This window comes from Diadema antillarum, unplaced genomic scaffold (genome assembly GCF_040938485.1).
Source record: "Diadema antillarum isolate AM-2024a unplaced genomic scaffold, OU_Dant_1.0 seq00000486_RagTag, whole genome shotgun sequence".
Classification (NCBI taxonomy): Eukaryota; Metazoa; Echinodermata; class Echinoidea; order Diadematoida; family Diadematidae; genus Diadema; species Diadema antillarum.
The window spans coordinates 1,573,868-1,587,205 of NW_027271449.1; the positions used below are offsets into that span (position 1 = coordinate 1,573,868).

The following is a 13,338-nucleotide window of genomic DNA, read 5'->3' on the forward strand; positions in this document are numbered from 1 at the left end:
CGTAAAAAAACATGATCATATTCATATATATATATATATATATATATATTATATGTATATTATTCTATTTATTAAGTCTTCTTTAAAAGATGATTAAAAATCATGATTAAACTTATTCCGTACACAGGTTACCTTGATTTTCTGAAATGTATAGCTTGCGGGGCTTTGGTTCATTCTGCAATTTTGAAGGTTTCTCTCACGCACAAATTGTTTAATTTCGCAGTCCCAAACCACGGTTGCAATAAATCACTGAACTGATGAAGCTCATATGACGTTGTCGTAATGACATATGTTTAATCTGTGCAAAATTCTTCACTGTACAGTAGAATGGATATACAACGTAGGGCAAAATAATCATGAAAACTTTAATAAAAAGATTGTTCTCTTCTCAGTCGTTTCGGTTTGGCAACAGTTCTGTGGTGTGTAGTACTTGAATTGAAGTGATACGAGTTACATACATCGCCATAAACGTTATTACAAAGTACTAGTGCATAACAATATCTTGCATGCGTACATTATAGAGAAAATTAAATACTAAATGTATATGCCTGTAATTTCATGCGTAATCGTGAATGATCGCGGAACGATAAAGTTCTATAGAGCCTCAGACTTCCTACTTCTCCAGAAGTGAATTGTAACTTTTTATCTGTAATTTCAGATCTTCCACGGGTTCTATACATCGTAAGCAACATCAAGTTACTCTCTTTTGTATGTTCCATGTTCAGCTAAAAATATACATTCTCAGTCGCAGAGAGGTTATGCTTATGATGTTACATAAAGATGACGACTTCCTGTCCACAGACATTGACAGATGCTTGAGTTTACTCATTAAAACATTTTGTATTTTGGTCTCTTTGCAAAATACATCTGATCATTTTACCAGAGCATTCATGGCAACTACAGTATGTCCCCAAAATTACAATCAGATTTTCGCATTGATAACACCCAATACTTCAGGGTCTTAAAATATAACATCTTAGCTCTATTTTGCAGAAAACCCCATTCAATTTGGTTAAGCGTTCACATAGAAATGTGGATTATTGTAAAGCATGTCATGAGTCTGATCCTTCCAAGTTTAGCACTAGGATGCTCTTTTGTGTGAAAACAATAGACAGAACTTGGAGGGAAGAGATTCCTGACAATGCTCTACAAAATTCGTCATTTCTCCTTGACCACTGAAGCAAATTGAATGTTTTGGGTTGTTTTTTTTTTGTAAGATGTGGGCACTGTGTTATAGTTTCTTACCCTGAAATTGCATTTGGATTGATTCACTATTTTTGAAGTTATCATTGCGGAGGGTCCCGTTGTATTTTTTTTTGACATACGGTATTTGCAGTATTTCGCCCTCTTGACACAAACACCTCTTAATCCTGAACAGGGAGCTCCAACTTCACAAGAGGGGTGTTCAAAAATAAATGAGGTCCCTCAGTCATCGACAAACAGCAGTGAGGCATCTCCCATCGGAAAAACTGAGAAACCAGATTCCAATGTTACCTGTGAAAAATGGGTTCGCCTCTGGATTGAACAGTCTACGGCATTCGTGGTTTGTTAACCATTTTTTTTTCTCGTTCCAAATATCAGGAACTCATTTATCATGATAGGCAAGTACATAACAGCAATGCATTGAAAAAGTAGACATCATGGTATGTGTCATTAATGATGAAACAGTTACGACTGGTGTGTTAATGTATTACAGTGCCAAATAACAAAATGTAGTGATAATTCATTCATGCGCGCATTGTAATCAGCCATAAACCGTTGCCGAATGAGTTGCTATAGTAATTGATAACCCTGCTGGGTATTTCAAATTTGATATCATTAGAAACTATTTTATCCAATTTACTGAAACCCGGTAGTGCTCAGTACTTTAATATTGCGGAATAAACCATCGACTGAGACTTCGTATTTGTAGAACTGTAGCCTTGTGCAAAGGCAGCTCGTAATAATTTGTAGACGTGCACAGTTACGGCAAGCGTAGCTCGCTCCGATCGTCGTGTGCGAGTTCACAAATTATTGCTAACTGTCTTTGCAAAAGGCTAGTAAAACTCTTTCCATCTGGGTAAAAGCAGCAAGGTTGTCACTACATAGTACATCTTTTTTACTGTGAAGCTTTGTTGTTGTTGTTGTTTTTGCTTTTAAGCCGAATGACCCCTATATCAAAAATTGCCACCAAAGGCCCCCCTTTTTTTTTGCTTGCTTGCTTGCTTGCCACCTGATGCAACCCGAAAGTGGTACCAGAAATCTAAAACTGCACCCATCACACACACTTTTAATAAAAACGGCGCCAGCCGAGTTACTGGAGTAGCAAAGAGCCCTCCGTGCGTTAATGATAATGATAATGAAAGACTCGATACACTGCATCGTCCAAGATTGGTTAGTACATTCTGACTGCAATCAAGACATTGAAAATGGTTGACATTGTCCATGTTTCATGATAATTATCAGCGTACAATATTCATAATTATTGACGTTACAAACTTCAGATACCTTCATATAGACTTGCGGTAGTAATAAAGATTAGATTAGAAATCATCAAATGCAATAGCAAATGTCTTGCTCGCTAAATAACACACAGTTTAGCAAAGTTACTGACATCGACAGTGTTTTGCTGTGGAAGGATATTTGGCGTTCATCACAACTCAGAACAAGAATCTTTCTGTGCATCAATAACCATCGTCGAAGAGGACGTCGAAGAGGTGGAAAATAACAGCAATGGCATACTGTCATGACGTCAGCACAGAACTATGCAGATGAAGGAAAATCGTTTAGGACAGGGCAGATGAAAGAGTGGACACGGATCTTTTGTGGCTCCACGCCTCTGTTCTCGATCGGTCTCTCGTGAATCGCTCCCAGGACCTGCACCTGAAAATCACGGACAGCTGACGGACGAAAGCCTGTCGAAACTCCTCGTTTCTGGCTGCGTATATCATCGGATTCATCGCACTGTTCGAGAAGGCTATCTTGAAGCACATCAGCTCATAGACGTAGATTTCGTCGATACGAATGTCCGGTATGAAGAAGTCGATGGCCGTCATGAACGTCGCCGGTGTCCATCCGAAGATGAAGACCCCGAAAACGAGGATGAGCGTCATCGCCGCCTTCAGGTCTCGCTTCATCCTGGAGAAATTATGGTCCCTCGCCATCGGGTTCGACTCCGTCAAGCGCTCGAGTGCGGCAATGCGACGTCGATGACTACGGGCCACGATGAAGATGCGGTAGTACATGAAGGACATGAGGGTGAAAGGCGTGATGATGCAGATGACGACCACGGACATGCGGTACTCCTTGGCCTGGATGTAGAGAAGATCGCAACTCGTTTGGAACTGGCTCGTGTTATTCCGGATAAAGGTAACGCCGCCCAAGACGAGCGTGAGTAGCCACACAAAGGCGATAAGAGCTGCGACTCGCAGTTTGGTCATCGTCTGGTGGTACGTCAGCGGCGACGTAATGGCCAGATAGCGGTCGAAGGCAATGGCGCATATATGGAAGACGGTCACGAATACCATGCTGCCGATGAGGGCACTCAACGATAGGCACGTATAGGCGGAGATGTCGGGCTTGAAACCCAGCGCGGCGACGATGTCGAGTGGGATACATATCGCCGCCATCATGAAGTCGGCAAGAGCCAAACTCGCGAGTAAAACGTTATTCTTCGTCTGCAACGCCGGCGTGCGGATGACGCTGGAGATGACTAGGACGTTGCCCGTGAGGATGACGATAGCGAGGAGGATGTCGCAGATGAGGAATGCGATGATCTGGCCTTGGGACAGACACGTGGACCCTATGCATCGCAGAGGTCTCGGCGTCACCACGGTGACTGAGTGCTCTGTCGTCATTTCTAGAGAAATAGCTGCCATTTCCGTCATTCGGTTCTGGTAAATGTTCTTGCAATATTGAAAAGCCTCCTAGTACTAATGTATATTCAATTCATTCACGTCGATGTAGGACAATTTGTTAATCAGTTGCAATACTATTATATAGGTGGCGATAATACTGAAGTAAAACTGGGCTGTAGAATTGTAGCAGAGGAGCACTTACTGTCAGCCAAACTGTGCAACCTTTCAAACTGATCGTCGGTCAACTCCAGCACTGCAATTTATAAAATATCATCAAACGGAATGTTTCACTTCACAACTGACAATCTTTTGAAATCACAATTTCGTATCCACACTGCAGGGCGCCCCATAGCCAGGCATTGGCGATAGTCGAGATGAAATGATTCCTCCTTCCGAATGATTAGGCTCATTGTTCAGAAATCTTGGGAGCAGGTTTTGTTTTGTTTTGTTTTGGACAACACGAATCTCATAAATTGCAGAATACCACACACCGACAAGGAAAGCCCAACCCTCAGAAAAAAAGATTCAACCTTCAAAAGTTTGCATTTTGTTGTAAGTCCGTTTCTTCGGTAGATATGAACATATTATTATCGAGGATGGGTATTCTGCTAGTACACTTCCGCCATTTTCCTGTAGCATTCAAGAATCGGGTGGGCAAATCCATGCTTCACCTGTCACACTGCACAAACACGATCCAATGCAACAAAAGAAACAATACTATAACGGTTAAACTTCAACGCCAGCCTTTCGCGACTTGTTCGTGTGATGCCTTGTGAACGCACTGATGAACTCGATTTCGCGCGGGAGAGTGGGCGAAAGCGCGCGAAATCCACGAAACCGCACACTCTCACCTGCAGCGCAATTTACGTGAAATCTTTTGATTGACGAGTTTTGACAGGAGACAAAGTGTATTTGCCATACCAGTGGTCAAGCGCAGAGTGCATGACGGTACAGTGATATCAAATTAGCTCGTTTGGTGCTACCCAGAGAGGGCAATGTGCGAAGAGTTTACAGAAATGATATACAAGTAATTAATCAATTCCATGGTAGGTTTCGACTCCTCTCTCTCCCTTTCTCCCTCTCTCTCCCCTTTCTCACTCACTCTGTTCGGATATTTGTGCGCACACACCTTCATTGAGTCTGTACGTGTGTGTGTGTCAAGTGGTGTGTGTGTGTGTTTGCATAATGCCGCAGCATCAATTCTTTTTTTTTTCGTATTATTTCCATTTGCATTTTATGTTTATCCAGAGGTGGATAACGACCCTAGGTATCTACTCCAAACTAAAACCTAAAGTCTTTCATATGTTTTGTTTCTGTCTTCATTTCGTTATTGTTGTTGCAGTTGTTGTCTTATAAAAGTTTATTGTATATTCCAGCGTGAAGGATACACTCTTTGTAATAACTAATCTCCTCCACTTGTGTAATTTCGAGGTTGAATCTTCTGAATGTCATCCGTAGGCTCCCTCATGAATAATATCAACGTTTATCGTGCTTTGTAGCTGCACATTAACTGCATGAGGTGCATACATGTGTAACAAGAAACTTTTTAAATTATCACTTGCCATTTGTAAGATTAAGTCCTTTTCGAAAGTCAATATTTTATAATGGGCCGAAAATATGGAATGAGTTACCAGAGAAAATAAAATCGAGTCAGACTTTTACGATTTTTAAATCTTAAGCAGTATTTGAGTGACAGACAATCTTTAGAACAAATGTATCGTAGAAAATATTCATTATAAGATTATAATGATATATATACTTTTTTGTTTAATGTGTTTGTGTGTCTATGATTTTTGTGTGTGCTGCTGTTTGTATCTTTGTAATTAATATGATATTCATTTGGTACACGTTACAGGACTTGGCTTCGTATAAGGCTCCGCCTCCCTGTGAAGTTACTAATGCTCCATAATTTTTATGTTGATGTTTATATTTTGCATTCGTTGCAGTCATGTCAGTTACTTTATACACACTTGACGACATGAATTTGAATGTAATGTTATATTAACAATCCAATGATCAATTTCCATTTGTAAGTGAGAAGAGAGAATTGTTCAGCTTCTCTATCTGGTATCTCTTTTTCCTTAACTGCGAATGAATCTACGCTACTGATCAAGAGCTGATAGCCGACCGGACGGCGGCCAGGTGGATGGCAAACAGATACTGCACATGTACACCGGTAAACATCGTGCATAACTGTATAGGGAATCGATGTACCAAGGCGAATTCAAACATCCACCCAACGCCATGAACATTGATAAAATAAGCTTTCATTCCGATACATGCATATTTCCATCTCTCTCTCCATCCCTCTCTCACACCCCCCCCCCCCGCCATCCCCTCTCCTCTTTATTAGTTTCCTTTCTTTATTTTCTCCACACTAAGATGAATATAAAGTTCATAGCATACACCTCATAATATGCACATCTGTTCTTTCTCTCTATTTTCACTTTTGTTTTAGATGTCTAGACACTTTAGGTAAACGATATGAAAATCACTTTAAATAATAAAGAGTGGGAGCATCGTGAAGTACGATGGATTATAAATTCCCAGATGTTTTAAAGAAAACAGAACGTCATGTGTTCGTATCTTGCTCTGTACGTTCATGCTTCGTAATTTCTATTATTAAATTTTATCTCACTAACATTTTGTCCCTCTGCAGATGTAGACCTACGTTAAAGGGATGGTACAGTTTCGGTTTAGATGGGATTTGAAGTTTCTAACATTTTTTATGATGATTGGTCGTTGTTGTTTTTAGAAAATGAGAAACGTCTTATGAAAGTATGAAAGGGCATATAATTCCGCTAGAAGGAATTCAAATTTTATTTGATGAAAATTGGTTTTGATTGGCTGAGATAGCCAAAACAAAACGATCCTTATAAAAGGTGGGACCACTTTTTATTAGGATCGTTTTGTTTTACTCTATTTTTGGATATCTCAGCCATTTTAAAAACCGATTTTCAGTAAATTCCTCTTAGAATTGTATGCTTTTTTAACACTTCGTAAAGTGGTTTCTAAGTATCTCACAAAAGGTTAAAAGCCGAATTCTCACCTCGACCAATACTATACCATCTTTTCAATACATGACATTGTTAGTATAATGATAATGACATAGCCTCCTGAAGAATTAGCTTCCCTTGTTGATTAACGTTGCTAAGGACGTTCGTTTCTTTTCCCGTGCCCTTAACACCTGCAAGGACATTCTCATCTCATCGGTGATAATTTACTTGTTCAGGTCATTAGATAAGTCAACTGAGTCACCGTGCACTGACCCGTCCAATTTCAAGTAATAGATGGTTGCCGTGGATGGAAACGTGAAATCAATCCATTTCCACCCGCAAAACAAACAACGCTCCTGTGATATATAGCAATAACAGTAAGGGCCAGAGTGAAAAATGGTGCCCAGAAAAGTGAAAACGCCCATTTCAGCCCTCCGAATTTCCTGTAGAGGGGTCATAAAGGCTCTACGCAACTGGCCATTACGATGCTATGATGGACACAGCACGCGCCAGGCCACTGAAAAGCAGACGACTTCGGTGAAGTGTTTGTGAAAAAAAGAAGAAAAAAGGAGCTGATGGATAAAAAGGGGTTTGCGCAAGCACGATTAAATTTACTCCCTCCAACTGATATGTTTGTTTGTTATCGTTGTCACTCCTCCAGCCTTTGTGTTAATACTAAATGTAACATTCAAAATGTTAGATTTACCATTCCTGGGCCCCGTTTTATCAAAAGATATAATCGATTATAAATTCCCTTATACCACTCAGGCTGCCATACTGTAGACTTATGATAGAAATCAACAATATAATCAACCATAACTCTTCATAAAACAGGGCCCGGAAATGTTAGTTCAACATTTTGAGTGTTAAATTTAACATTTAATAAAAGATTGGAGTGACAACATTTAACATGTTTATTTGCCATTCATACAACTTATAGTTCTTTGCACCCTTTCTCTTTCTTATCCCCCCCCCCCCCGTCTTTGCACCTCCTTCTCCTTTTCCTTTTTTCTCTTTCTCTCTTCATTTTCTTTATCATTATCTCTTCACCTCTTGACTCGTCCTTTTTTTTTCTATCACCCATGCATGCTCTTAATTGCCATTCTGCATAATATTATTCACACTGGTCAAAACTCCTCTCCTTGAAGAAAAGTTTTTGTTTTAAGTGGTCATCTTCTGGAGCATCTAACATTGACAGGTCAAAAACACCCCTTTCGTACTATCTTAAGTCACACAAATCTGTATCCATATTGACACGCATGCGCATAATGATATAGAGAGGGTGTGGGGAGAAAAAAAAAACAAACCCAAAACCTCTCCGCGCGCTGCGGTTTTACTGGCGATTAACTTGCTTGCATTTCCATTTGTCATTTTTGTCGAGACGCTGAAATATCAGTATTCGTGTGAGGGCGTTTGTCAAATAAAATCGTTGTCTCCATAGAGTCTATGAATGCATTCTAGCAGCCGATACAATGATTATTGTATGAGACCACAGTGATTATGTCTGATTATTTCAGTGCAATGGGTATGCAAGACTGTCTTTATAGCTGGCTATAGCAATGCCATCATAAGACTAATGGCCCGAGAGGTCTAAAGTTAAATTCGCATCAATGTCACGTTCAGACACGTCATTCCCAAGGGAAAAAAAATGATTTGTTTGCAAAGTCTTCATTCATTCATTTCATTCATTCACTTATTTTGACGCTTAATAACGGACAAAAATCATTTAGTTAGAGAAATTTTTTTTTTCTAAAAGCATGCGGCAAATTCAAGTTTAAGATGCGTAGCAAATGCAATGATGACTCTTCATCACTAAATTTGTTACGCGCGCATGTATGCCCACAGTGATTGATAGATTGATTGTCAACAGCATAGCACATCTCGCATTAAAACGTACTGTCGATAGATGGCGTTGGAACTGTTTTTCGCATGGAAAGAATCGGGCAACGCATTATAGTTATTATTATGTAGTCCGCCATTTAATAATATTAACCTATACGGTGTTTAAGTAGCGTGTTAAGTTCAAATCTAGCTAAAATGATAATGATTATCATAATCATAATAAGAAGAAGAATTTCAGAGAGAGTGAAAACTCTCGCTGCCTTGCTATACAGACATCGAACGAAAATAGCTAGTTACATGGCCGGTGTATTGTGTTTGTACATTGGGTTCATATTTGTCCTAAAATGTCATGTGTTATGCCCATTAACAATAAATTTATACAGATCTCCCAACCTTTCTGGACGAAATATAGGATGATCTGGCTCAAAAGTAATAGAGAAGGCTAGAGCAGTTCCAACAAGAGTGTGAAGTGAAATTACCAAGAAAAATAAGGAACTCCTATTGAAACATGAGCTGAGAATGGACACAATTCAGATTCTTTCGTCCAAATTCAGAATGATTTGGAAGTACAGTGTATGTATAATATCTGACTTGGTATCTGATTCGTAAGGGAGTGTAATAGGGTATTCACCGAATTTTTAAAATCAGCTTCTGATAGTAATGAGCTTAGATCGTACCATATTGAGGGGAAGTGGTCCGTAAAACCAATCAATCAACTGCAATAATAAAACAATGTTTCAATGAAATGCCCTTTATGGAACGGGATACAAGGCTCTTGAGTTGAATTGTTCATATCAAGGCAACCCAAAAAGAGATGGTACCATCATCATATTAGGGAATTGGTAATTAAGGAATCTGATGGTCATTTCTTACTGCATATGCATTATGTAAGATGCTGACATCTGAAATAATACGCCATTCCTGTCCATCGAAAAATGTGAGTTGACTTAGTTTGGATAGATTTTCAAAATCGGGCTGCTACCTAAATAGACACCTGTCGATATATCATTACAATAGTATGCAACCCGTCTGTATGACAGTTTATTAGCAGTATACTATAGGATTATAAGATGAGACTACATGCCTGTCGACGAGCGACGAGCTTCTCATTGTGGGTCTAGGGCAATTACCCCCTGGGCAATTTCCCCGGACCCTTCCCCTGGCCCTAACCATAATCCTAATCCTAAACCTAACCCTAGCTAACCTTAAACCGACTCTCAACCCTATACCTAACCATAACCCTAATCTTTGCTCTAATCTTACCACAACCGATATTTAGCCGGGGGGGGGGGGGGGGGGGGGGGTAATTGCCCCCGGGGGTACGGTAATTGCCCTGATACGCTCAGAGTCACATACACAGACCGACCAATGGCTTCAAACGTGACAAGAGTGTCACACTGACGAGCGCCCTCTATTGGTGCGAGCGCGACAAATTGCTCGCATTCACAAAGGCTGAGCATTTTTCACTTTGGCCCAGAGTGCATGTCGCGCTGATGTAGAGCGTTCTCAATCAGTTGGCAAAGTCCGAGTAGCTGAACCTATTATTATAATGTTTACAGATATCGGTAAAGATTTCAGTCAACAAATATGTCTCGCCCTGCAGCGCTCGTCTATTAAGATCACGAAGGTCAAATTATTGTCACCCAGGAGCTATTCTTTGCGATTGTGATAGCATAAACAAGCCAGTGATTAGTCTAGCTACATATATTATTTTTAGTTCAACGTTTGAAAAAGATGTGGAGAATGAGAGCTAGGAGAAAGAGAAAGGTCCAAACTGATGAGTGCTGAGATTTAGTGCTATTTTGACATCAGGGTGAGAGTAATTAGCAAAGCCAAATTAGTCATGTTTTCAGTAACAAGACCTCGAAGAAATGAAACGAAATGATTTGACCATAGCTCTGACACTATACGTAGGCCTATTAATCTGGCTCACACGTCACAATATCACTGGCATCTAGTATAGCATTATGGTCGATATTTCCATTAAAAAACAAACAAACAGAATAACATAATTTGCTCAAATCGACAACAGATATTAAAAAAGGGGTGGTCAAATAACCGGTGGTCTGCCCTACACCAAGCAATGCTATATGGCATCGCTCTTTTAACGAGGGCGCCAGAAATACAACAGTATCGAAAAAAAAAACCAAATAGCGCGGGGGAAAATCATTTAGGAATACTTACTATATTGAAATATTTTTCTTAAAGTTACACAAAGAATCGCCATACGACATACAGTATCACTGAATATAATTATGGCGGTGTGCCCTATGCAGAATGTTTACGATCCGTGTCGTAGTATTTATACTATAATGATCAAATTTTTGAAGTTAATTGTTCATATCGACTGACCTGGTGTTTCGAAAGTACTTGAATAATGTGTAACCGCCGGCATCGAGCCATATTGTATACTAAACCGTCCTATAGCATATCAAATTAGTATCATCTTTGTATTTACAGTGCTGTTGAAAGCCTATCAAACTACCGTCGCATCTACACTCAGTCTTTGATTAATACAACATAATATAATGCATACAAGTAGTATCGGACAGACCGAGATTAACGCAAGTGTTCAGATGAGGATATTGGTTTATCTTATCGGACTGATACGGCAAAGGTTGATGGACGATTTAGCGGTTGAATTTTGACATCTCTTATCGGACGCGACAGATAAAAGCAGTGGCTTGTCCATACGAAGTGGGTCAGTATACTGTTCAATCAGAGACGAAAGCAGACGAACGCACATGTTGGGTTCACAAGATAACTGTATCAACAAGACAAGTGTATGTATTAAGATGAGTGCCGTCATTGTGATAAGATAAAGATACTGTAAGATGCTTCTATTCTATTTATTTTGTAGTGGTTGATGCCAAAATCCAGATCTGTCCATGCCCTCCTATATACTGTATGGATGAATGTAACAATGAGCAGAAGGCATGCTCTCAGCATGATGAAGTGCACAATACAATAATTTTATTGTACACCTCCCTTAAAATTTCCACCCTTGTCCGCAGGCGAATGTAGCGGAGGGATGGGGGTGGGGGCTCTTCATGACTTTCTACGCACCCTCGTCAAAAAAAAAAAGTGTCGAAAAGGGTTTATCAGACATACGGAGTCGTTGACCTTTTCCCCTTTATCATAGGTGTTTTCTAATTCTTTCTATTTCATTATGATATTGCCATTCAGGGGTCCTATTTCACGAAATAGATTTTCGATATTCAGTAACTACAATCATGTAAGGGTTGTGGATTTAATACAATATTGTTACACATGGCATCTGCTTGGCTAAATTGTGTATTGTATTTGGGAAGACTTAACAACTAGATAGTATAAGAAGCATCTACTCAAAAGCTATCCAGGATATTATATTTGGTATAGGCCTATACCATAATGAAAAGCGCGCAAGGGTGTGTGCCGTATAAATACGCCATGACATGAGGGTCGATTAAGACGCCGCGCAGGTGGGTAGTACAATGTTGTCTGCATTGTGGGGGCGACATCCCCCCCCCCCCCCATGAACAAGGCGCCATTTTTTTCGTGTAATAGACATGCACCTGTGTGTATTCAGGGTGACTTTCTCTTCCACCTCCCCAATATTCTGCTGCTAGAGCATTACTATTTACTAGTATATACTGCATGGCATCAAAGGGCTCCATGCATTTAGGAATTGATTGTAAAACTATAGTATTGATCGTAACTCAAAATATAATATGACGAAGATCAGTTTACAATCGACTATCATTCCAACCCAGTCTCAGTGCCACGTAGGCCTAGACATAACCTTGATAATTCGTTCCTTTTACACTCCCATATTTTTTTTCTTTTTGTCCCAACATGCACGATGACGAACTTTCACCTTCATCGAAATGTATCGCGAATCGAGGATTTTGTTTTTGCTTTGTTTGTTTGGTTTTTTTTTTGCATCCTGAGTCGTATATGTCGTTACTGCGGTGGAAGTAGGGCAGATTACCAACATGAATTTTGCTCCTGTGGAGGTAACATCTTCTTGTTCAAAGCCATTTTCTATCACACTCAGCGAGTCTTAAGAGAGAAGAGATTTCGTGATTGATTATTTCCTTGAGTTCTTGTCACTCCTCCTTCGAGCCCCAACCCAAACACAATGTAGGTCTACAGTACATGCCTGTATGATCATGCTGCTCATTCATTTTCTTAACCTTTACTTATTGTAATCGTAAAAAAAAAAAAAAAAAAACCACTGTAACTTACGTCGGTCATAACGGGGGGGGGGGGGGGGGGGCTTCCAAAATGAGAAGAAATGAAGTTGATTCAAATTCGCCTTGGTTATCTAATGAGTCAAGTGCATTGCTATGCCTATGCATAAATCTTTTTTTTTTTTTTTGGGGGGGGGGGGGGGAGTGGCATACTGAAACCCATCAGTTATGGCTGAAATAGACTCAAAGACCACACCCAAACCGAACAGGCAAGTGGTAGACATGCACATCACTTTGGTTTTTTCCCGGCTATCTTACTAAGGCTTTATAACCCACCGTCTGCAACACCTATACTACTTAACTTTAATATGTGCTAAACCCAGACATAATGGTGATAAGAAGAAGAATCATACATTCTTAATCGGCGATTATTCAGTTCTCTGTCTCCCTTAAAAAACAACAACAACAAACAGACAATCAAATGAACAAAAA

The 13,338-nt window shown here is 39.9% G+C and overlaps 1 protein-coding gene across 1 annotated transcript; it reads right to left on the bottom strand.

Moving 5' to 3' along the window:
• Positions 1-2,765: 2,765 nt before the first annotated feature.
• LOC139733674 (adenosine receptor A2b-like) lies at positions 2,766-3,836 on the bottom strand. The gene has a single exon (XM_071644487.1). It carries the CDS (start codon positions 3,834-3,836, stop codon positions 2,766-2,768), a length of 1,071 nt encoding a protein of 356 aa, XP_071500588.1.
• Between the last annotated feature and the right edge of the window lie 9,502 nt (positions 3,837-13,338).

What these genes read in the sequence shown, in the direction of transcription:
- LOC139733674 (XM_071644487.1), bottom strand. Translation starts at nt 3,836, where the DNA reads ATGACGACAGAGCACTCAGTCACCGTGGTGACGCCGAGACCTCTGCGA.